This window comes from Macroventuria anomochaeta (genome assembly GCF_010093625.1).
Source record: "Macroventuria anomochaeta strain CBS 525.71 unplaced genomic scaffold BU25scaffold_12, whole genome shotgun sequence".
NCBI classification, from domain to species: Eukaryota; Fungi; Ascomycota; class Dothideomycetes; order Pleosporales; family Didymellaceae; genus Macroventuria; species Macroventuria anomochaeta.
In genome coordinates this window covers 1-21353 of record NW_022985373.1, presented here as the reverse complement: position 1 = coordinate 21353, position 21353 = coordinate 1, and the positions used below count along the sequence as shown (strand labels likewise).

Below are 21353 nucleotides of genomic sequence, written 5' to 3'. Positions count from 1 at the left end.
CAGTAAGCGGTAATGCAAAGCCAGTTTCGAAAATGGACCTGCATTTCGGTTGTGCAGGCCGGCTCTCCGCAGCGAAGCTGTCTCTGCTGTACTTAGGAACAGCTATTCATGTTTACTGAGCTGCTTTGCACTTGTTTCCTAGCATTCATACCGAAGGACAACCTCTGAGTAAATTTGACAATGTCGCAGAAAGGGTAAGCTACATCTACGCCTGAATTGCACGAACATGTGCTTACCAAGGCAGTCATCCCTCTCATCCAGCCGTCGTGCACTTCCCCATTACATTCACGGCGATCACTGGAGGATTGGACGCGATATACTGGGCTTCGAAAATCCCAGCCACTGCAGGCTTGGTGAACTCCGTGTGTGAGTATACCCTCATATTTGGCAGGAGACAGCATCTAATCCCATATAGTCAAGTCGTTCGACAGGAGCGTTCAGCCCAACGCGTTCCCTGTATTGTCCTACTACAGCACCATCCTCACGATCCTCACCACTCTCCCGGCTGTGGTGACCGGTGTCATCCAGCTCTCGCCAGTTATCCAGCGCGATGGGTTCCAATCGAAGAAAGCAAAGGTTGGCGCGGTACATGCGTTGATCAACGATGTAGCGCTCTTCGCTACCATCTATAACTGGTGGACTCGTAGCCAGCAGATTGGCTTCACACCCAGCACCACAAATGTGATCGTCAGCTCAGCCCTGGCGCTGCCGCTGACCATGTACTCGGCGTACTTGGGCGGATCGCTCGTGTACGAGTACGGCATGGGCTTCTCAAGGGGCAACCCCAAGAAGACGCAATAGAGAGAACAATGAGAAAGAGTTGGAAATTGCGCTGCAGTCCGTTGATGCGGAGGGCGGCGGACGACATATAATTGATCCGCGAATAGGCAACGGCGACTTTGCACCCGGCTATCAGGTATTGGGTTGCGCCAAGATAGCTAAATCGAAGAACTTCGAAGCATAGCGAACTTCTTCTCCACAGTGACAATCAGCAATTGGCAAGAAGTACAGAGCTGCGAAAATTCAGAAGAGCGTGCTCAACTGTTGCCAACTGCCAAGTACAACTTATCGTACAGCCCCGCCCTGCTTACCTCCAACCTCACGATAAGACCAACCTACTCCAACTCAAGCAGATATCGACAGCCATGTGAATCGCTGTTTGCGATGCCCGCCCCATCTCTTACATTTTGGCGCACTTGAACGGGCCGTTTGGCAGTGATTGACCACTTGACATTCACCGTAGCCAGGCTTATCAGGGCTAACAGCCCTGCACGAACGTAACGTTACTGCAAGGTGCCTTTCCAGCCCAGTCAGCCACGAGCATATTATGTCCAAGACTTTACACTCGGAGACGACTCGTGTGAGTGGGAATGATATGTTACGATGCTTTGTAGTGATGATCGCCTACGGAATGTGTTGTTGGCTTTATAGCATTATGGTTAGGCAGCTAGCATGTGTACATTAACATGTACCAAGCCAAGCCTCTTCGCTCGAGGCCCAGTCATCAAAATGGTATTCTCTCGTGCCTTTGGTATCGTTGCCCTTAGCTTCACTGCCAGCGTTCGGGCTGCTGTCTCATCTACAGGATTTACACTGTCGCTCACGGATATTGACTACTCTCTCCCTCCCAACCCAGTGGCAAGCATCGCCGGCTGCGCGAGATCAAGGCGGCGTTTTCAGACGGGCCATTCATTCCATTCACTGTTATCAAGCATGATGGCTATGGCACACTGGATCTAGCACCTGTGACAGCCAAATATGCGGAGCAGGACGACGTTTGGCAAGAAGGCTTCCTCGATGGTGTGTACCAGCTTCAGTGTCTACAAGAGGTATAATTGACAGTCCTAGCTCTATACGTACATGGTGGCAGCGCGGGCAATATCTCCACCACAGTCACCACCGGCACAGTGTCCAGCGATTTGAAGCCTGGGCCTTATTTCATCAACGCAGCTGGTCAAGTGTACGAGGCATGACGGCTATACAGCGACGTAACAGGTGCTTTCACCGAACCCGCAATCGCCAATGATGATGGGTCCTACTCTGTGCTTCCTGCAGGAACTCTTGGCCAGAAGCTCGCCGTGGCCGTTCCATCTTGTCTCTATTTCGAGAAGACCGCTGAGAAGCCACTGGGCTGGTGTCCGCATTGGTATTAAGGACATCTACGACATCAAAGGACTACGCACATCCAACGGGAACAGAGCTTGGTACTGGCTGTACCCACACTCCGATAACACTGCAACTCCTGTTCAGAAGTTGATCGATGCAAGCGCCATCATCGTCGGCAGTGTCCGCGGCCCATCACAAGTCCAAGGACTCTACGGCAACAGACCTTCCCACGGCCTCGTGATCCTCGAGCACAAAATGCCCATGGCCCCCCTCCTGGACACCGCCGGCCTCATCGCTCGCGACCCCCGAATCTGGCGCGACGTTGCTCAAGCCATGTACGGCTCCAACATCACGGCCAGCACCACCTACCCGACCTCCATAAAAACCCTCACCTGGCCCGCCAACACGCTGCTAATCGACTTCCTCGCCAACGTAACCGCCTTCCTAAACGCCAATGCGACCGCATACAACGTCACATCCTCCTGGAGCACCCGACAATTCATTTCTCCACCCACTCGCAACAATGATGAACCTCACCTACGCGATCCTAATCACCAAGCAACAAGTTCCGCTAGTTCGGGAGCCCTTTCTCGCCGACTACGCCTTGAAACACGACGGCCGCACGCCGTTCATCAACCCCGTGTCTCTCGCCCGCTGGGGCTGGGGCGACAGTCAAACCGCAACGCTGGAGGAAGGCATTGCGAACAAAACGAGGTTCATGGCCTGGGCAAACTCGACGTTCCCCGCTCCTTCCGCAGAGACGTGTTCGGAGAGCTTGGTGATGTATGTGGGTTTCACTGGGCGGACAAACTATCGCAATGTGTATCTTAATGAGCCAGGTGTGCCGTTTCGGTGGAGCAACAGCCAAATTTCCGTCTTCTCAGAGGCTCCAGACTTGGTTATGCCAATCGGAGAAGCACCGTACAACTCGACTATCACAAACCATGTAGAGTACTTGCCTGTAACGGCAAACTTCATGGCGGTGAAGGGCTGTGATGGCATGCTGTTCGGTCTGATCAGCGACTTGTATGAGGTGGAGATCTTGAAAGAGGCGCTTGCTGGGAGGAGTGGGATTACGGGGGGCGAGACGCTGTATGGGCGGGAGTTCTGAGGTACATATAGCGTACATAGCTGAGTGGATCGGATATGACGAACAACGGATAAGTTGTGTGATTCGTACCGATGCATGTGCGATGCGTCGAACGGATCTTCTTCACCTGAGCATGATGGTGTCACGAGGTATTTGGTGCAGTATAAGCGGAGGTTTGAGGACGTGTCACGTATGCCATGTATGGGGGAGTAGGTGTGTGAAAGGCCGTCATATTAATCATTACACTACGATTAAGTAATTACTCATCACCCAACCCCCTGATCTCAATCCCCTCCTGACCCTCACACGCACTAATATGTCCAAAATACCACAAATGCGCATCGATATCGATCCCTAAGTCCCCCTCGTTCCCATTCAGGTTCAAGCTGCCAGTCAATACGTTCACATCCCCCGTCCCAGGCTGCGCGTCGTTCCCACTAGTAATATAGTACTCAGGACTTGTGTGCCTGTAGCCGAGAAGAGCGGGCGGCAGCTTGGGCACCGGATCAGCCTTGTGAGTGACGCGATACGTCTGTCCTTTTGACGTGTCAGAGATGTAGTCTGCCAGCCCCTGCAGCCCAACCTTTGGCGCGCCGTAGGTATACAGATCGACCGTCGTCCCCTGCGCACGTAGAAATCCTGCGGCCAGACTTGCCAAGGCACCACCGAGCGAGTGCCCCGTAACCACGACCTTGAAGGACGGGTATTGCGCTTGCGCTTCTTTGATGGCGGCAAGCACGTTAGTTTGTGCTTCGAGCCAGGACTGCCAGAAGCCGATTGATGAGCCGCAGGTAGCGCAGATGGTGGTTGGCGCGACGGGGAAATTTAGGTTGGTGAGCCAGTTGCGGACGGATCTTGAGCCGCGGAAGGAAAGCACGATGAGTTTGTTTGTCGTGTCTGTGGCGACGAAGCCGGTGATGTCGGATTTGATGGAGCTGGCGACAGTCAGTTTGTGTTTATGGTCCTAGGCCGGGTGTTAGTGGTGTGGTTTACTTCTCGAATTCTGTCAATGTGTTGGTGTTGGCTGCTTCTACGCGAGCACAGTTCCCTTGCGGACAGGTGACTTTTGTGTTGGGGCTGTTGTTGTTTCCGAGACAGTATGCTGCGGCGGAGTATTGGCTGAAGAACTCGAGTTGGGAGAGGATGTTGGCGGAGACCTCTATATCCAAGTCAGTGACGGATCGAATAAACATATGGGGATTGAAGGCAACGCACCTCTCTTCTCAAGTTCGACCGGCACAGCAGTGACGAGGCTGACAGCACCAAGGAGCACAGCCCCTAATCTCAGGATCGAAGACATAATCTTGATGTTCTGAGATGCAACTCGATACTCAAACAGGCAAAACACAGCTACACAAGTTCAACTGCCCAAGTGAAGGGTAGACAAACCGTTCTTCGCTGTCACGACTCATCACCAAGCAGCGGACACCTCTACTACATATACTTGCCCTCAACACCGCCGTTTCACGATTTCTGGTCGCTGATTCAACCCGGACAATCTAAGCGGATGGTTCACACCCGGTCCATACTCACCAAAGCGGAAGTCCGTGCTTCACTTTCTTAGACCATACTATGTTTAGACATAAATCCGTACCTGAGAGCCAAGAAATGCTCAAACGGTAAGGAGCTCGCTCCGCTTGCAATTGGCACGGGGTACAAAAGTGCAGATTGCTGTCCGGGTATCGAGGCCGCGATTGGCAGACATGCCAGGGTATTGCCGAGATTTAGTGTAGGAGCCGGCCTGAGGCGTAGTAGGGCTGTGTTGTACTCCAGTAGCGACTCTGAAACACTGGCACATTATGGTGGTAAAGAGGCTTTCAAGAACCATCGTTGCACATACCGTTGATGCTGTGTTCGCCGTCTACGCAAGTGCTCGGTATCACATGCGAAGTTCTCAAGCTGTGAGAAGTTGTTCGTAACCACCTGCATCAACGCACACCATCAGTATCTGGAGTGCAGCGGCGGCTTAGCTTAGCCTCCGTAACGTCCGCCAATCATGGTGGTGATCACTCTGCTGTAGTCAGGTGTGTAAGCCTAACTCCAGCTTGGGCCCAGGAACCGCTGCCGAGTTCCTGATAGTCCTTCTGCGGAAATAAGTCAAGTTCCAACACTAACATCAGCGTTTGCTGTACACAGGGCTTTCCATGAACATACATATATTCTCATAGCGCGCAATCTGCGTGGAGCTTCATGAACTTCAAAGTTGAGGTTTGGAGGTTCGACAACAGAATGCGGGGAAGCGAGGTGACGTCAAACATCTCCAGGTGACCTCGGGGCGCATCGACAAGACAGGAAGGCCGCATGAATGCAACAACGCCAAAAGGTACACACCGCGCGAGTGCCGTAAAGTGAATGTGTAGAGAAGCAAGAAATGCTTCGGTGTACTTACCTGTTCAAGTTAGGTTGTCGGCATATTTTCTGCGGGATGGACGATCTCCAATATTCGTATCTTGGCCAAGCGCGTACCTCGACACTGGGCACGCGACAAACACGATGAACGACTTGCGGACCGATGCGGACTATGCTGTTGATAGCGCTCCTCGGTACTTTTGACGTAGAACCGGTTGCATTGGGACGAGTCAGCTGTACACGGGCATGTGTAAGGAACAGGCAAAGTGCACGAACTGGTCGTCGAACTTCGGCGAACTGTAAATCTACGCTCGGCTGTACACGATGGGGCTACCTGACTCACGCTGTCCAGAATGGTAGTTTACGTGCTGCAAAGCTTGTCATTCGTGGGAGATGAGAGATGGCGGCATCTGTGTGGGGACCACGTGTAGCACCAAGGATAAATTCTTTCGGGAAATCCCAGTACCAGAGTGTCATCGTGTATCCTGAATCGTGCAACTCAAAGAATTTCGAGACTCAGACCGACATGGTTTGACTGAAAAGGTAGAATGCTGTAGAAGTAGATTGTTGCAAGGATGTAAATTGCCTCTAACGGGTATCGCTAAATGTACTGAATCAGGGCATCGGATCGAGAACGACAGTGCGCGCGTGACCAATGTTCCTTTGCGCAAGGGTGATGGATTTACTGAGGAGGCACAAAAGGCTCGACGAGCATTTTCGAGAAGCTACGAGCGTTGTTAGCATCGTGTTTAGTGCAGAAGATGTGAGACTTACTTCTCCAACTTCTCCTTTCCACGGACTTCTTCGACAAGCAGTGGCATCTTAACAACGTTGAACTCATCATAAAGCTCCTCGATCTGGTCGAGGTACTTCTTCTGCATCTTTCTGCGCGCATTACACTGCTCGCACGGGTTGTCCTGCTTGGGGAACAGCAGCTGGTTGACGACAATCGAATGTGTGTCGATCTCGTAGCTGTTAAGCTCCTGGATCATGCGCTCTGTCTCGTAGAGCGACAGGAACTCCGGAATGCAGACGCACACGAACGTCGTGAGGTCCGCATCCTTGAACTGGCCGTTGACCTCGGCGATAGTCTTTTGTAGCGCGTCCATTTTCTCGACAAGCTCGTCCATGCTCTGACCGTTCGGAAGACGTCCACCGCCACCAAGGAAGCCGTTTAGCATGGGTCCGAACTGACGAGACAGCTGAGAGACCTTGCCTAGTGCCTTCTCCATGACGGTAGGGAACTGCAGGAAGCGCAGTGTGTGACCGGTGGGCGCGGTATCAAAGATGATGGTTTCGTAGGACATGGACTTGACTTGCTTGAGCACCTCGGCGAAGGACATGGCCTCGTCGACACCGGGAATCTGGGGTACGTGTCAGTGTTGTGGTCTGCGCATGCTCTGGCATCGATAAAACGTACGCTGAATGCAAGATCCTGCATCATGTTTCCCATGCCACCGAGTCCAGCCATAGGGTCCTGTCCCTCTTCACCACCTGCAGCAAGCAGATCCTGTATACTGCCGTTGGGGTCGATCTCCATCGCGCTCAGATTGTCGAAGCCGTTGACTAGTCGCGCATCCTTGCCAAACTTCTGATTGAACGCATCGGATAGGTTGTGGGCGGGGTCGGTCGAGATGAGGAGGACGGATTTGCGGTGCTTCGCGAGCTGGATGGCGAGGGAACAGGACGTCGTTGTCTTCCCTACACCACCTTTACCACCCACAAAGATCCATCGCAGTGACTTCTGGTCGAGGATGGACTGGAGCGTGGGCTCCATGTCCTCGGGAGGCTGGTGAAGCTTCTGGAGCGCTGCTGTGGTCGCCATTGCGGTGACGTGAAGAGGTGTTTGTAATGTTTAGGAGTGATGCAATGGGTACGCCTGCCTGAACTACATGCGCCGTCAGTCAAGCTCGATCTGGCTTCAACGAGTGCTTCTGGAACATTCTGATCGCGGTGTGAGTGCGTGCCAAGGTGTGGCTCCTGAGAAGCGAGCTCGTGGTAAGCTGAGGGCTAGATGCAACACTCACATTAAGATATTCGCAATCTGCAGTGGTATGAGAGTGTTGCGTGGTTTGTTGTGGACTCGGGAGGCTGCACACGAAAGTTGACTGCGGGGCGCGTCATTGCCGGCGCGGGCGTCATCTCACCGTGCGCCACAACGCCACACTCCAAGATCAGGGAAGATGAGAGAAAGCATGCATTCGAACCAATTGTATCTATAACATGCTATCGCACAACTCGCTCGTGAACCCACAAGCCTTGCCATGCTAAAAGAAGCTCAACACAGACCGTTGCAGTGTTGTACAGAAGAGCCTCGCCCGTGCCAAACCTGAGCCAAAGCTCCCGTGATGAATCGTTTCCATCTTTCTATGCGCCAAAACACCGTATCAATCCGCGAGATTCAGGATCAGAAAGTCTATTTCTTCTTGCCCTTCGCCTTGCCCTTCCCAGTGGAGCCGGTTGAAGCAACGCTGCTGGCGCGCGATGTTGATGTTGCAGGAGAGGCCTTGGCCTTCACTGTGTCAAGCTGCTTGTTCTGCAGACCGTTAGTAATGGCACTGTCATGTTGGCGATACTGTACTAACCTTCACACCGTTCTTGGCCTTCTTCTTGACAGGCTCTTCCTCCTCCTCTTCGGTCTCCTCTTCCTCATATGCGCGCTTGCCCTTGCCGTTCTTGCCAGTATCGCCGCCAAGCTCACGGACAACCGTCTGGATAAGCGTTGTGCAACGTCGACCAATCTCCTGAGGCGTTCGACTAAGGAAGAACCAGTCGAAGCGGAACAAAGGCGACTCTCGAATCTCATCGCGGATCTTGTCGTAGATAGTCTCACCCTCAACGCCGTGCTTGTGAAGCATGACAAGCAGGAATCGATCCTCCTCTTCGGTGTAAACCTTTTTGTTCGTTGTCGAGACGGTGTACTTGATAGTCATCTGTTGCAGAGGCATCCTGTACATGCCGATTTTCTTCGCAAGCAGGCGCTTCTTGTTTTCCGAGTCGCGAACGCGCTGCTCACCCTCTTCCACAACATTGATATACTTTTGCCAATTCTCCAACTGCTTGTACTTCTTCCAGAAGACCTTGGCATACTCCTTGATCTCATCGGCGTCCTTGCCGTCCACTTCCTCAGAGATGCCATCGTAGTTTGTTCGCCCGTACTTAGCGGAACCGTTCAGGAACTGCTGCAGATCTCGCTTGTTCCATTCGGGGAAACCCTGCTCGATCAAGCGCTCCTTCTCAGCTTTCTCTTCCTCTGTCAGCGGCTCGGCATTGTCGATCTCTTTCTGTGCGAGCTCCTGATCGGCCTCGCGGGCCTCAAGGTCTTCGTCAGGGCCATCGGGAAGTGGCGCCTTGAGGTTGTTCTCCTTACGGTACCAGGCAGTCTCTTTGTCTTGAAGTTCTGCTAGCTTCTCCGGGAAGAACTGATAATCGTGAATGATAACCTGCTTGGGTGCACGAGGAACCCTAGGTTGTTTGCTCTCGGTTCGGCCACCAGTTGCTAACGCATTGCGGTAGTACTTGTCGATACCGTAGTTTTGCTCCTTGCGCTCACGCTTGGAGGGGTTGATCCAGTTGAGACCAATGTCCTTCTTTCGTGGCTCGAACGTCTCGCCGTTCCACTCGTACGTTGAGTCAGAAGTGAACTTCTGCAGATCATCGAGACCTAGCTTCTCGTACTTGGAGTTGAGCTTTGCGGTCGCCGCTTCACCCCGCTTCATGATTGCATCGAAGTCATCGTCGGCCATATCACCGTCTACGGCTGGTCCGACGGCGCCCTTGCTGTTGAATACCTTCTCAGCACCGTGCTGAATCATGGTCAGGAGCTCATCCTTTGAGGCAGCGTTCTTGGCAGGTTGCTGCGAGCGTCCTTGCTGGATGACCAACTGATCAAGACGCAATTTCTGAGCCGCGCGTTCCAGGACCTTTTCCTCGATTGCGCCTTCCGTTACAAAGCGGAAAACGTAAACCTGTTTCTTCTGGCCAATACGATGGGCACGGTCCATGGCTTGAAGATCGGCCTGCGGGTTCCAATCGCTATCGAAGAGTACTACAATGTCGGCGGAAGTCAAATTGATACCCAAGCCACCAGCACGAGTTGTTAGGAGGAAGAGGAACTTTTCTGAGCCTTCCTTATTGTAGTCGTCGATAGCTGCGATACGGTCCTCGTGGGCTGTGGAACCGTCGATACGGCAGTACTGGTATCCACGCATCACCGAGTAGTCCTCCATGATGTCTAGGACACGACTCATCTGGGAGAAGATGAGGACTCTGCTGCCTTGAGCTTTCATGCGCTTGAGGAGCTTGTCCAGCATGACCATCTTTGCAGCGTTGTTAACCAAGTGCTCGTCGGTCGTGTATGGCGGACCTGGCTCAGCACCTTCGAAAAGGTATGGGTGGTTGCAGCACTTGCGCAACTGCATGACAATGTTAAGCAGACGTGTCTTGGACTCCTTGTTGCCAGCACCGCCGTTGACTGCGTCAATGTCCTTCTCAAGGATTTTTTTGTACCACTGGACTTGCATGTCAGACAGACCAACATACAAATTGATTTCCTTCTTGGGCTGGAGTGACTTCTCGACATCGGCCTTGACACGTCGAAGCAAGAAAGGCCGCAAGACCTTGTGGAGCTGCTGCACAACGGTATCCGAGTCCTCGTTCTGCTGGGAGAACCACTCATCGAACGCCGATGAATCACCAAATACATCTGGCATCAGGAAGTTCAGGAGCGCCCACAGTTCGTGCAGATTATTCTGGAGCGGGGTACCGGTAATAAGGAGTCGGTTTCGAGAGTTGAACATGCGGACCATCTGGGCGAGGGAGGACTCCTCGTTTTTGATACGATGCGCTTCGTCAATGATAATGTATTCCCAAGCAAACTTCTTGAGAGCAGACTTCTCACGCAGAATCATTTCGTAACTTGTGATGCAGACATCGAAGTTCTCGTCCACCAGTTCATCCCGGATTAGCTCGGCGCGCTCGTCTTTGTTTCCTTGCAGAACAAGGACCTTGATCTCGGGAATCCACTTGCCAAACTCGCGCCTCCAGTTATCAAGAGTCGACTTCGGCACAGCGACGAGGTGAGGTCCGGTGATGCCGCCGATGAAGCGAAGGTAGCCGATGAAGGAGATGGTCTGTAGTGTCTTCCCCAGACCCATCTCGTCGGCGAGGATACCTGAGATACCGTTCTCATGCAGCGAGATCAACCAGTTGAGACCAGCAACTTGGTAGTCACGCATGGTACCGCCCTGGATGTAGCCTGGTGACTCCCTGAAGACTGTTTCATTGTGTCCACCATGCTTCTCCTCGCGCACGAGTTCAGCGTCTTCCTCCTGTTCGGTTTTGCGACGGCGCTCGGCAGCAGCTCCACCCTTGCGGACCTTGCTTGCCTTTGACTTCTTGGCCTCTTCAGCGTCTTGTGCGTCAATCTTAGCAATGATGTCTTTGATATGCGGATTCGGGTTTGTGTCGATAAAGTGGCGAAATAGGTCTGTCAAACCCAGAAGATATCGGAAACGTCGTACTGTGTCGTCTTCCTGTAATGGCACGTCGAGTCAGCGCTCTTGCTTTGTGAACGCACGTCCTGAGCTGCCAACCTACCTTTGACGCGCCGAGGCGGTCGTGCTTCTTTCCGTAGATGCTCTTGCGCATGTTCATCTGCTCAGCGCGTCGTTTGCGGCCGTCGACTGGCGCGTCCCCTGCAACGCTGCTAGCTGTTGTGTTAGGTTGTGTGTCCGAGTCCTGCGCGGTGGTCAGTGTGTGAACGAAAAGGCGCGCGGTTGCGGTCATCCATACTGTGTAGTCGGGTGTGTCCAGATTATACTGCGGTTGTGACGTTAGCTTGTTTGCTCTCATTGACCATCCTTCACTATCGCCAAGCATGCTTCAAAGCGAGTTTCGCGAGAAGGCGCATTGCGTGTGCGTGTCTCACTCACCCCGAACTTCTTAAAGCCGTTCATCCTGTCTTCCTGGTCCTGCATTTCGACGTCTTCGTGTGCCGAGGCGTCAGCCGTCGAGGGGTCAGACTCGCGTCCATTGCTCTTGCGCGCCATGTTGCCCGTTTGGGCTGTTCGCCGCGTGTTGTTCGTGTAGATGCTCGTGATGTATTGCGCAAAGACGGCTGAAAAGCTTCCCGATTGTTTGAGACGTGTCGGCGATGAGGGTGGTGGGCGCGTTGGGGTCGCAATAGCGCGAGGTGGAGTCAAGTGAGCGAGGGTGCACTTCAGAAGTGCATGGCCAAAAGTTACGCTAGCGTGTTGCTACGGCGGACCCTTTGAACCACTTGTGCCGTTCCATGGTGGCCGTGTTTCCTCCTTTTTGGCCGATCGTTGGAGCAACACCATTGATGTCTTCAAACATTTGACACGCAACGCGTCGAAGTAGATGGGCTTGGAGATACATAGAACCGGAACACTTAGGCGCTTGATATGACACGTCTACTAGACGCGTTCCCGAGACATGACGTCAATTTCGAGATCATGGATAGGTTCAGTCCTAGACATGTTTAATCAGATGCGGTCTGATAGAAACACTAGTGTATCACTTGTGGGTTAGACGCAAACGATATCATTGTGCTTGTCATTACACTCGTTTGACTTCGCCGTGTTCACCAGTCGTAGGGGTTATTTGTCAACCTCGAGACTCCCTCTACGGCGTATTAAGATCCGTCTCAATTAGATTCAGTCCAAAGTCTTCAGACAACGAAGACATCACATACGCGTGAGGTAGGACAACGGTATCGGTTTTTACGGTTACATCATGAACGTTTTCCATATCAGTCTTCAGACCTTCATACCACTTACAGCCAGCGCCTCCGGCTCTCCCTCCTCATTCTCATACAGCGGATTCGTCTGGACTTCTCTCAACCACAACCGCCAACTCTTATCCACACATTTCTCATTCATCTTCTTACAGCTTTTCGTTTCCTCCTCGCTCAGATAGCTAACCCGGTCCACATCCCCTCCTGTGAATCGCAAGGCTTTGGACAATAATTCGCAGTTTGTTTGTGTGTAGAGTGCCCTATACACCGCCTCCTCGACCGTTTTGCCCATGCATGTAAACCCGTGCTTATGCTGCAACACCACCGGTGTTGACAGGTGGAGCTTGCGAGCTAGCGCTTTCCCGAGGGGTTGATTCTTGATCAGCATGTCTGGTGTGATTTCCACCTTGCCTACCAAATCTCTATACGCGTCCTGCGCATCAAACACCGGGATACCTTTCGATGAGGCACCGAGGAAGCCGGCCATGTGGAACACAGGTCGTACGGGGATGTTGGCGAGTGTGAACGGAATCACAGTCTCACTATGCGAATGGACCACGCAATTGATGTCTGGGAAGCGACGCAGGATTTCACCGTGGATGAAGCGCTCGGAGTAGCCTTGTGGTGCATTTGGATCCACGGGTGTACTGTCCCGTACTCGATAGGATATGAAGTCCTGTTGGCTTCTTACCAGAGCGGGCGCGCCTGGGTCGTAGGCTGCGATCAGGTATTGGTCTGGTGCCAAAGGGTGCCGCAGAGAGATGTGGCCGAATGCGTCAACGAGGTGGTGCTGGTGCAGAATGTGGTTTGCGCGTATTAAGAGGCGCAGGGCTTGCAGAAGCGGTGCGGGGATGTCCGTCATGGTTTTTGTTGTGGAAGGTCGTGTGATGATGGAAGGAGCGATGGACTTGGGTGGGTTGGTGGGTGTTGAGATTTGTGGTATTGATGTCGGAGTAGTTGAGAGAACAGGGCGGTGCGTTACTGTGGTCGTGTCTATCTCCGCTGGACGTGTTGATGATTTCGTGGGTATGTAGACCGGTGTCGTTGGTTCAGAGGTATCAGTGATATCGGTGTGGAGAACAGGGTTGAGTGTGCGATACGCTAGAGGCGCGTTATGGATGCTGTAAGTTGTGAGATTATAATCGCGTATGCCTACGCGGTCGTCGAGAGCTTCAAAGGTATATGTATATGTCATATGAATGTATGGGTCCCACCAGGAGTCCTAGATCATCTTCGTCGACAGGTAAGGCGATCTTATAGTTATTGCATCGCGTTCCTAGCTCTTTCTGGTGTGACCATCGTTGTCTTAAGTCGTTTCGTTGTGGCTAAACTTGGTGAACATGTCACGAGTGTTGAAACATGACACCCAGTGCTCGTAAGGCTGTTCAAAACGTCGCCAGGGTCAGCATGCTTTTGCAGTTGCGATGCTGTTGCTGAACATGCATGACGGGAGCACCAACTGCGGGGATTGCAGCGGGATGACGTGAGGGGATCCGGACGTATTTGGTGCCCTCACGGACTCCGATAACACGACGACTCCATCGCGAAAATTGCTGCATGCATCTCAAATCATTGTATTGAGAGCGCGTCTATTGAGTGTGCATCGTGAAAGGTGCTCCGTGAGTTGTGACGTTGTTGCTGCTTGCCCACAAACGCGCGCGCCTTCTTCATGAGCAAGAACAAGAGCACACCTTCGGCTGCAAGCAATCAGGAAGTCAATACCAACAACTGATCTTCATACTTCAAACATCGACATCTCCAAGGCCATGGTCTCCAATTGGATCATCGCAGCCTCTACGGCAGCAGTACTAGCCTTCTACTACGATTTCAAGAGCTGGCAGAGCTATGGTGCGCAACAAAGCTGAGGAGGCAACCTGATGCCACAGCGCTGACGCTCAACAGGAACCGGTGGCACACCGCCAACGCTACAAGGCTATCTCAAGATCCGACGATGGGGTTTGTATCTGCTCTATAAACGACAGAACCTCCTCGATCCATCTCCGATTCCAGATACAGGCGTATCATACATCAAACCCGGCAAAGTACCAGAGAGGCCAGGTCTCCCACCGAGCATCACTCGCTGGACACTGCCTCAACGCCAATATCCGCAGCCAATCACAAAGGGTGCGTTAACAGAACTAAATAACCTCATGCAGACCTTCGCTAGCACAGCATCTTATTCAGAGTACATCGAGACACGATCAAGCAAAACAGAGGGCGGCACTGGTCCTGCAATCTACGTCAAGCCAAATGTGAAGACGATCAATCCGGTGGCACACAAGATCTTCTACGAAGTCGCTCACGTGCATCCCAAGGAAAATTCGCTACACGTATATGTCAGTCCAAAGGACGCAAAGACGATCGTGAGCAGAGGCTGGGGACAGCGCTTTCCAGTCACTTGGTTGGCACCTCCAAGCTGGATCATGGTGTATGCTCCAAGAAATGAGAGGGAGCTTGAGGTCGTGAAGGAGATTGTCAGGGCTGCGATCTGTCATGCGGTGGGTATGGAAGTTTCTGATGTAAAGCCCTAAGTGCAAGTGCAGAAGCACAGGAATGGTAGCTTCTCTTGAATGGGATTGGGAGCGACAAAGACTGAGCATGCGCATTTATAACTACGATACGGCCAAGGCTTTCATCAAGCATACTTGAATCCTCTCTACAAGCAGTTCGAAGGGGAAATGTGCTCTCTTGAGCTGAAGGCTGAAGCAACGCCCAGAACAGTTTTCGTGTTTTGTATGACACAGTGTAAATCAATGCAGCGAACAACACACCTCGCATCATGACGTTTTGCAAAACAACCAATCGGTACAGCACCGAAGAAAACCAAGCATCGCTTCAGGGCGGAGATCCGGTGTCGTGCAGATCACTGGAGCCACCCGCTAGCTCAGCTCCACCTTATGGAGACTACCCTGCATCCAAGTTTGAGACGACAGTTTTTGTTCTCTTATGTCACTGCGCATTCCTTTACCCCTCGTTCCCTCTTACTTGTACTGGGCAGCATCGACACCTTCATGAAGGTCCTCATCATTGGAGCAGGTACACTTCATGCATGCCACCACCACGATCTCGCACTGACTCTGCAGGTCCGGCTGGATGTGCCTTAGCACACGGACTCAAGAAGGCTGGCATCTCCAATCGTATATTCGACAAAGGCGAGGATGTTTATCGACACCGCCATTGGGCATTTACCCTGGGCTGGGCACGGCCATACCTTTTGGGCCTCCTACCAGATGGGATCGGTGCTCAACTAGATACGTGTGCTGTCGATCCAAGCATCGACTGCGCAGCAATTGGAGAAGACAGGATTGTGCTCTACAACGGACAGACTCGGGAAGAAGCATTCGCCTTCCCCATTCCCAGGGCGAAAGAAATGAACATCAGAAAATTGCGCATACTGCTTGCAGAGAGCCTCGATGTACAGTATGGGAAGAAGTTCAGCCGCTACGAGATGATTAAAGATGGTGGAGTCAAAGTGTTCTTCGAGGACGGGTCAAGTGAAGAAGGCGACATCGTCATCGGCATCGACGGCGCAGGTTCAAAGGTCCGTCAGTGCCTGATCGATATCGGAGCCACACAAGAAACGCTTCCCTTCGCACTGATGAACTTCAACGCATCGTACACAAAAGAGCAAGCTCTGTTCATCAAAGAGCGTTTGCATCCTCTCGTCGATATAGCAATACATCCCGCAGGCCATTACATCCGGGCCAATGTGCTCGATATGCCGGACGTCGATGACCCGACAACATGGACGTTCCAGATTTTGTCGACATGGCCGCTGAAGAACGCCGAAGACTACGATAATGAGACGGACCGGTTGAGGAGGTTGAAGGCGCATGTTGCAAGAGATGGGTGGGCGGAACCGTATAAGAGTGCGATTGAGTGGATACCAGAAGATACGCCTGTGCTCAAGGATCAGTTGAAGATCTGGAAGACGCAACCGTGGGATAATCAGGGCGGGAGAGTCACGCTGTGTGGCGACGCAGCGCATGCTATGACGTTCCGTAAGTTTGACAGCTTCTTAACCGCCAATGTGTACTTACAAGGCATATTAGATCGAGGCCAAGGAGCAAACAACGCCTTCTTCTCCGCCCACAGTCTCGTCGAAGCCCTGAAATCTGTACACAACGGAACCGCGACACTGAAAGGCGCATTAACCGCGTACGATGAAAGCATCTGGAAGCGCGGCGCAAACGAAGTGCAGATCTCGAAATCTCAGAGCTTCTACACTCACGACTGGCCAAACTTCATCAACAGCCCTGTCATGACATTAGGCACAAAACCGAGCCATGCAGCAAAGAGCGAAGGATACCAGTAAGTCTATTAGCGTATTAATGCAAAGCAAATGTCGTGTCGTCCGTAGATCTATTGACATGTACAAATTCCTGTTTCTAAACCATTTTCTTTACGCTCCTCCAGAAGATGTTGCGAAGCTTGATGATATCCGCAGCCTTCTCAGCAACAGCGTACATGGTTGCTTGCATATGAGTAGCAGGGACCAAAGGAATAATAGAGGCGTCAACGATGCTGAGCTTCTTGGTGCCGTAGACACGGAGGTCGCTGCGGACACAGCCACCGTACTTATCGGGCAACATAGAGCAAGTACCAGATTGGTGAGCGAAAATAATCGTAAGCGCGTCCTGCTTGAGCAGAGCATGGACGGTCTCTTTGTCGGTCTGGGCAGCGACACCAGGAGTAACCTCGACAGGTGAGAAGCGAGCGAGGACGGGGTTCTGCCAGTAGCGGCGGGTCCACTTGCCGGCCTCGATCATCATGGTCTTGTCGGCAGGGTTCTAGAAGGTGTTGAACTGGACAATGGGGTTGCCTGTGGGGTTCATGGCGTTGAGGGCAACGTAGCCGCGGGAAAGGGGGCGCTGGACAGCGCTGATGGCGAGACCGAAGGCGTTCATGAGAACCTCAACTGCGGCCGCCTTGGTTCCGGAGAGCAGCTCGGCGGTGATGGTCTTGGCAGCCTCGTAACCACGGAGGAGGTTAGGGTTGTTCTTGTAGACGGGGGGAAGGTGATCGGTAGAGAAGAACAATTTTGGCGTTAGGGTGATCCTGTAAGTTGACACCGACAGCAACGAGATCCTTCTTGACCTTGACACCGGCAGCCTTGACGACATTTGTAGGGGCCTACACTACTGAGCTGAAGAATCTGGGGGTGAAGACAGAGCCGGCAACGAGAACCACCTCACTGAACTACAACAGCAACCTCAACACAAGGCGGTCGAAGCGAGAGGACCACGAGTCTGATGACAGCAGCGAGAAGACCATTTTGCCCGATGCTGCAGGCTCGAACGCGCACATTGTGCCGGGGCAAATCGGTGGAGATCATGATGACTACGCATGTCAATTTGACTGTGGACAACACGAAGCTTCACTCGAATTCGAGGAGTGTGGACTGGGCTTGAACGTTTATTCTGTCTACGGAAAGAGTACTATGGTTTCGGCTTGGTCTAGGTTCTTTTCTTCATTGTATTTCGCGACATTACAGGCTGTATTTGGAAAAGGAAACTATGTTTGCGCCATATGACTGCTACTCGGTCTGATACGAAAAAAAAGATAGTCTAGAGGGCAAGAACTGAGGGAACTGAAAGAAGATCGTATCCTTTCTGGAAAGATACAACCACCAAGTTCTAGAACTGCTAGTAGCGATCATGAGCAGGAGGCTTTGTACGCTATTGTCCATCATGTCTGATGCAGTGTTTCATCGATCGAATCCTCAGCCGGTAGCGGTCAAAAATGGGGGGTGGTTTTCATGGATGTCAAGTCAACTCCACCTTCGCGGTGGCGACTGGCAGTTCGTTACGAGACTGACCACACGCGGAGATTGCTCCCTTGCTGAGCCTCTCCTTCTCATGGACGGTACGTTAGCGCAGCGCGATCTCAGATTGCAGATCCATACCATTACCTTGAGCATCGCGGCGCCTAAGACCCTTGCTCAGATTACGAACTTCTCTGGGCTTGTTACCGGTGGCATGCTGGGAACTAGCTAGTCCAACTTGAGAACCAGATGCAGCGGGACGTTGGGCAGGCTTCCGTAGGCGCAGTCCACGTTTCTTCTGTGGCTTGGAGGACTTAGTGTTCCTCTCGCTTCCAGGCGTCACAGAAGGCTTGATGATCAACTGGCTTTCGCTCTTTGCTTCGGAGGCTCTGTCATTCATGTTCCTTACTTCTTGTCCGGTCCTCAGTTCAGTGGACATTGTTTGAGAAAGTTGTTTTGGCTGTGAAGTTACGGCGTCGTTCGTAGTACCAACAGCTGCACTCGGCAATGGGTTGCTAGACTCCTGAGGGCTTGATACTGGAATTATGGTAGGTGTGTCAAGAGTAGACAGTGTATCGGTGTGCCTCTTCAAGTCGGTTGGCCCTCCCCTGAGTGAGGAAGCAAAGGTTTGAAAACGTTGTTCTGGAGGTGGTGCAATGATGGCGTTTGCATCTTGAGGTGCTGCGCTCAAGAACAGACTGACTGGCAATGAAGGAATCAATGCTGATGTCGCAATGGATGAATCGTCTAACTCGATAAGATTTGGGATCTCAGCAGATGCTTGGTTCACTTTAGAGTCCAGCGACCCTGGCATCTCTACGATGTTAGACAGATCGCGGCCATGAACAAGTGTTGAGGGGTGGAAACTAGGTGATGCTGGAGGTTCGGTTGAAAGCTGTCGGTCATTGTGTTCCAGAGTCATACGTGGTCGTAGCCAGCTCGACCCCCCAGCAGATATGGCCATCCGATCCCTGTACCACTTTGGGATCTGAGGGAATCCTAGCTCTTCAAGCTTGTTGCGGTCGGGCATCTCGTGCTTGTACCTGCAGCCTTGTTGCATATAGTCGCACGAGTTCGTCCTTATCCAGTGTGTACAGTACTCCTTCTTCGATGGATCAGGCTCAATACCGGAAGGGTATGGGCGGCGAAAGGCTGGGTACTGTACTTCTTCCGGATGGATGGACGCGATTGTGTCAATTACAGACGCTGGACATCCAGCGGAAGATGTGCGTGTGGGATGATGAATGGCTTGTTCTGTAGGAGCGACTGATGCAGGGGGAGTCTCGATGAGGGGCTGCGAGACTTGCGCTTTTATGGCAAGATCTTTGCGAGCATCATGATCGGGCGGTAAAAATGCAGTCTTCGTGGGCGGTACTGACTGACTAGGATGCAAGTCGGCGGGAGCTCGAATCGAAAGCGGCAATGCGGGCTCCCGAGTCTCTCCGATCGATTTCCAGCCTTCTTCATCACTTTGAAGAGGTGTAAGTGAGCGCGGCAAGCATTGAAGCTGGAAGGGCAGTTGATCAATCGGGATAAGTGGAACTTGGACGTTGTTGCGAAGAATGGAGTAGCGAACCCCCGGCGGAAGTGTCATAGCTGTCTCTAGTCGGTCGATGTGTAGTCTAATGAATGATATGCAGATTTCAAAGAGTACACATATACCGGAGAAGGACGGGCTAAAAGTCAGTGAGCTGAGATGGAAGCGAAGGTGTCGCCCAATGTTTATCTGTGCACGTCAGTACACGTGCTCGAGACAACAAGATTTGTCTTTTGCTTCTCTCTCAAGCATTGTTCGTTTGCTCGCTGCACGCACCCGACACGGGTGGATCTCGTGCGTGACTGCTCTCCCAGGGACATCCACGAGACAGAGTCTTACTGCACCCCCAGGCAATGACATCTTTAAGCAGTCGCAGTATTTGACGAAGCTGTATCGTGATCTTGCTCGCTGCGAGCAGACATGCCTGATTATTGTGGTCGGAGACTGTACCAAAGACGCTCCATATAGAAGATGGAAAGTAGCTTGCAATTCGGATTGTCATTTGGCTGCTTGCTTGGATATGATTGGGTCTGTTGACCGGGTAGCCAACTCTGGTAAGCAGAAGCCCTGACTTGAGCGTGGGCTGCAGCTAGGAGCGTATTCGTCTGCTTGATCTTGATTCACACTCAAGTGACATGTTGGATTATCAGAGGTGATTGTTGATCGCAACCTGTGTTTTCCAAGACGGTTGCCGCCACATTCAGTAGCCACAGCCCCCAAGGACTGCCACAGCGCCCCACGGACGCTGTACTTTGGACGAGCATACCCGCTACTGCAATTGTTCGCGGGTGTCCCACCTTCTCATTGGTCCAGCTCATTAGTCAGTTCCCGCAGTGGCACACTGTAGATATTCATCCTTCCCATAGTACCAATACATTAGATCACCACCTACCTCATCAGCAGTGCATGCGCCAGGCAGGGCTTGGCGGTCGGAGCGTGGTTGTATAAACCGGCTGAACGAAATAAGGAAGGGTCCGTGATCTCCGCAGCGCCGGAGACGGGATCTGCAGTGGGAATTTTCCGCACACTCAAACGAGCCAATTCTGGAAGGGTGCCACACAACACCTGCCACAACACAGCTGTATATACAGTATTATATATAATTATTGCGCTTGTTTAGGAGATCAAAACTGTGTTTTGAATTAAAATTTACTGCGTGATTGTTAAGACATTTACGTTGGAGTTGCTGCTGCCAGGCCAGCCCTCCTACATCACCATCCTCCTGTAAATTGACTCTCTGAAGCTATACAGTCACGCAACTGTTGAAGTTGTACTTTAAGCAAAGCTTGTAAGTACTATTTGATTGGTTCTCAAGGATGAGCTCTGGTTCTGGAACAGTAGGGGTAAGTCGCCTGGGTGAAACACCTAATGACGGTGTAACGGGGTCATGGTGCTGTAGTGAAGTAGGCTGTCACGTGTTGGGACGATGGCGCTAACCCATCAGGACGCTAGCGTGGTACAGACAAGAGCGCATAGATAATTGGGCACACAATGGCCAGGAAAACGGTAGCAATTAATCTTATGGGACCACCCCCCATTGTTACTAAGCTTGCTGTCACAGATACCCTTACAGACGGCTTGGGGTAACGATGAGTAGTACAGGCAATCTGTCTAGCTCAAAGGTTGGTTGAGATCCAATGACAAACTTAATTGACAAGGTTGAACACAAACCATAAGGGTTGTGTTCCTACATGCTATATACTAAACGTGTCTACGTGGTGATCTGTCTGCTCTGTGTGATCTGACAGCG

At 52.1% G+C, this 21353-nt stretch overlaps 10 protein-coding genes across 10 annotated transcripts; 4 read left to right on the top strand and 6 right to left on the bottom strand.

Annotated features, from left to right (window-relative positions):
* Nucleotides 1-180: 180 nt before the first annotated feature.
* Nucleotides 181-801, top strand: BU25DRAFT_420580 (uncharacterized protein; the record flags this gene model as incomplete). Its single annotated transcript, XM_033708026.1, has 3 exons — nucleotides 181-194; nucleotides 245-366; nucleotides 416-801. The coding sequence occupies 3 exons, from the start codon at nucleotides 181-183 to the stop codon at nucleotides 799-801; spliced, it is 522 nt and encodes a 173-aa protein (XP_033562798.1).
* A 732-nt stretch (nucleotides 802-1533) lies between these two features.
* On the top strand, nucleotides 1534-3233 carry BU25DRAFT_466350 (amidase signature enzyme). The gene is made up of 2 exons (XM_033710685.1): nucleotides 1534-1818; nucleotides 1849-3233. Exon 2 carries the CDS (start codon nucleotides 2023-2025, stop codon nucleotides 2935-2937), a length of 915 nt encoding a protein of 304 aa, XP_033562797.1. The 5' UTR covers nucleotides 1534-1818; nucleotides 1849-2022; the 3' UTR covers nucleotides 2938-3233.
* A 222-nt stretch (nucleotides 3234-3455) lies between these two features.
* BU25DRAFT_430467 (alpha/beta-hydrolase) lies at nucleotides 3456-4496 on the bottom strand (the record flags this gene model as incomplete). Its single annotated transcript, XM_033708606.1, has 3 exons — nucleotides 3456-4131; nucleotides 4190-4355; nucleotides 4412-4496. 3 exons carry the CDS (start codon nucleotides 4494-4496, stop codon nucleotides 3456-3458), a joined length of 927 nt encoding a protein of 308 aa, XP_033562796.1.
* A 1588-nt stretch (nucleotides 4497-6084) lies between these two features.
* BU25DRAFT_28025 (ATPase get3) lies at nucleotides 6085-7595 on the bottom strand. The gene is made up of 5 exons (XM_033701884.1): nucleotides 7573-7595; nucleotides 7487-7489; nucleotides 6966-7433; nucleotides 6320-6909; nucleotides 6085-6270 (listed from the first exon to the last, which is right to left on the bottom strand). The coding sequence occupies exons 3-5, from the start codon at nucleotides 7368-7370 to the stop codon at nucleotides 6228-6230; spliced, it is 1038 nt and encodes a 345-aa protein (XP_033562795.1). The 5' UTR covers nucleotides 7371-7433; nucleotides 7487-7489; nucleotides 7573-7595; the 3' UTR covers nucleotides 6085-6227.
* A 166-nt stretch (nucleotides 7596-7761) lies between these two features.
* BU25DRAFT_390322 (uncharacterized protein) lies at nucleotides 7762-11736 on the bottom strand. Its single transcript, XM_033704563.1, has 5 exons — nucleotides 11479-11736; nucleotides 11339-11365; nucleotides 11144-11284; nucleotides 8131-11079; nucleotides 7762-8081 (listed from the first exon to the last, which is right to left on the bottom strand). The coding sequence occupies exons 1-5, from the start codon at nucleotides 11593-11595 to the stop codon at nucleotides 7962-7964; spliced, it is 3354 nt and encodes a 1117-aa protein (XP_033562794.1). The 5' UTR covers nucleotides 11596-11736; the 3' UTR covers nucleotides 7762-7961.
* A 513-nt stretch (nucleotides 11737-12249) lies between these two features.
* Nucleotides 12250-13724, bottom strand: BU25DRAFT_409640 (arad-like aldolase/epimerase). Its single transcript, XM_033706099.1, has one exon. The coding sequence runs from the start codon at nucleotides 13495-13497 to the stop codon at nucleotides 12325-12327; it is 1173 nt and encodes a 390-aa protein (XP_033562793.1). The 5' UTR covers nucleotides 13498-13724; the 3' UTR covers nucleotides 12250-12324.
* A 122-nt stretch (nucleotides 13725-13846) lies between these two features.
* Nucleotides 13847-15046, top strand: BU25DRAFT_409639 (uncharacterized protein). The gene is made up of 2 exons (XM_033706098.1): nucleotides 13847-14150; nucleotides 14205-15046. The coding sequence occupies exons 1-2, from the start codon at nucleotides 14069-14071 to the stop codon at nucleotides 14831-14833; spliced, it is 711 nt and encodes a 236-aa protein (XP_033562792.1). The 5' UTR covers nucleotides 13847-14068; the 3' UTR covers nucleotides 14834-15046.
* Nucleotides 15047-15313: 267 nt separating this feature from the next.
* Nucleotides 15314-16617, top strand: BU25DRAFT_430462 (FAD/NAD(P)-binding domain-containing protein; the record flags this gene model as incomplete). The annotated part of the gene is made up of 3 exons (XM_033708605.1): nucleotides 15314-15338; nucleotides 15386-16303; nucleotides 16355-16617. The coding sequence occupies 3 exons, from the start codon at nucleotides 15314-15316 to the stop codon at nucleotides 16615-16617; spliced, it is 1206 nt and encodes a 401-aa protein (XP_033562791.1).
* A 73-nt stretch (nucleotides 16618-16690) lies between these two features.
* On the bottom strand, nucleotides 16691-17425 carry BU25DRAFT_457406 (GMC oxidoreductase; the record flags this gene model as incomplete). Its single annotated transcript, XM_033710110.1, has 2 exons — nucleotides 16691-17092; nucleotides 17153-17425. The coding sequence occupies 2 exons, from the start codon at nucleotides 17423-17425 to the stop codon at nucleotides 16691-16693; spliced, it is 675 nt and encodes a 224-aa protein (XP_033562790.1).
* Nucleotides 17426-18904: 1479 nt separating this feature from the next.
* Nucleotides 18905-19866, bottom strand: BU25DRAFT_466336 (uncharacterized protein; the record flags this gene model as incomplete). Its single annotated transcript, XM_033710684.1, has 1 exon — nucleotides 18905-19866. A coding segment is annotated over exon 1 (756 nt), but the record flags the coding sequence as incomplete, so codon positions are not given.
* Between the last annotated feature and the right edge of the window lie 1487 nt (nucleotides 19867-21353).

Bases quoted from the DNA above. Each gene is read 5' to 3' on its own strand.
- BU25DRAFT_466350 (XM_033710685.1), top strand. From the start codon at position 2,023: ATGATGATGGGTCCTACTCTGTGCTTCCTGCAGGAACTCTTGGCCAGA.
- BU25DRAFT_28025 (XM_033701884.1), bottom strand. From the start codon at position 7,370: ATGGCGACCACAGCAGCGCTCCAGAAGCTTCACCAGCCTCCCGAGGAC. The intron at 6,910-6,965 runs GTACGTTTTATC...CACGTACCCCAG, and splicing joins TGCAGGATCTTGCATTCAGC to ATTCCCGGTGTCGACGAGGC. The intron at 6,271-6,319 runs GTAAGTCTCACA...CAACGCTCGTAG, and splicing joins GGAAAGGAGAAGTTGGAGAA to CTTCTCGAAAATGCTCGTCG.
- BU25DRAFT_390322 (XM_033704563.1), bottom strand. From the start codon at position 11,595: ATGGCGCGCAAGAGCAATGGACGCGAGTCTGACCCCTCGACGGCTGAC. The intron at 11,366-11,478 runs GTGAGTGAGACA...TCACAACCGCAG, and splicing joins ACGGCTTTAAGAAGTTCGGG to TATAATCTGGACACACCCGA. The intron at 11,080-11,143 runs GTAGGTTGGCAG...GTGCCATTACAG, and splicing joins ACCGCCTCGGCGCGTCAAAG to GAAGACGACACAGTACGACG.
- BU25DRAFT_409640 (XM_033706099.1), bottom strand. From the start codon at position 13,497: ATGACATATACATATACCTTTGAAGCTCTCGACGACCGCGTAGGCATA.
- BU25DRAFT_409639 (XM_033706098.1), top strand. From the start codon at position 14,069: ATGGTCTCCAATTGGATCATCGCAGCCTCTACGGCAGCAGTACTAGCC. The intron at 14,151-14,204 runs GTGCGCAACAAA...GACGCTCAACAG, and splicing joins CAAGAGCTGGCAGAGCTATG to GAACCGGTGGCACACCGCCA.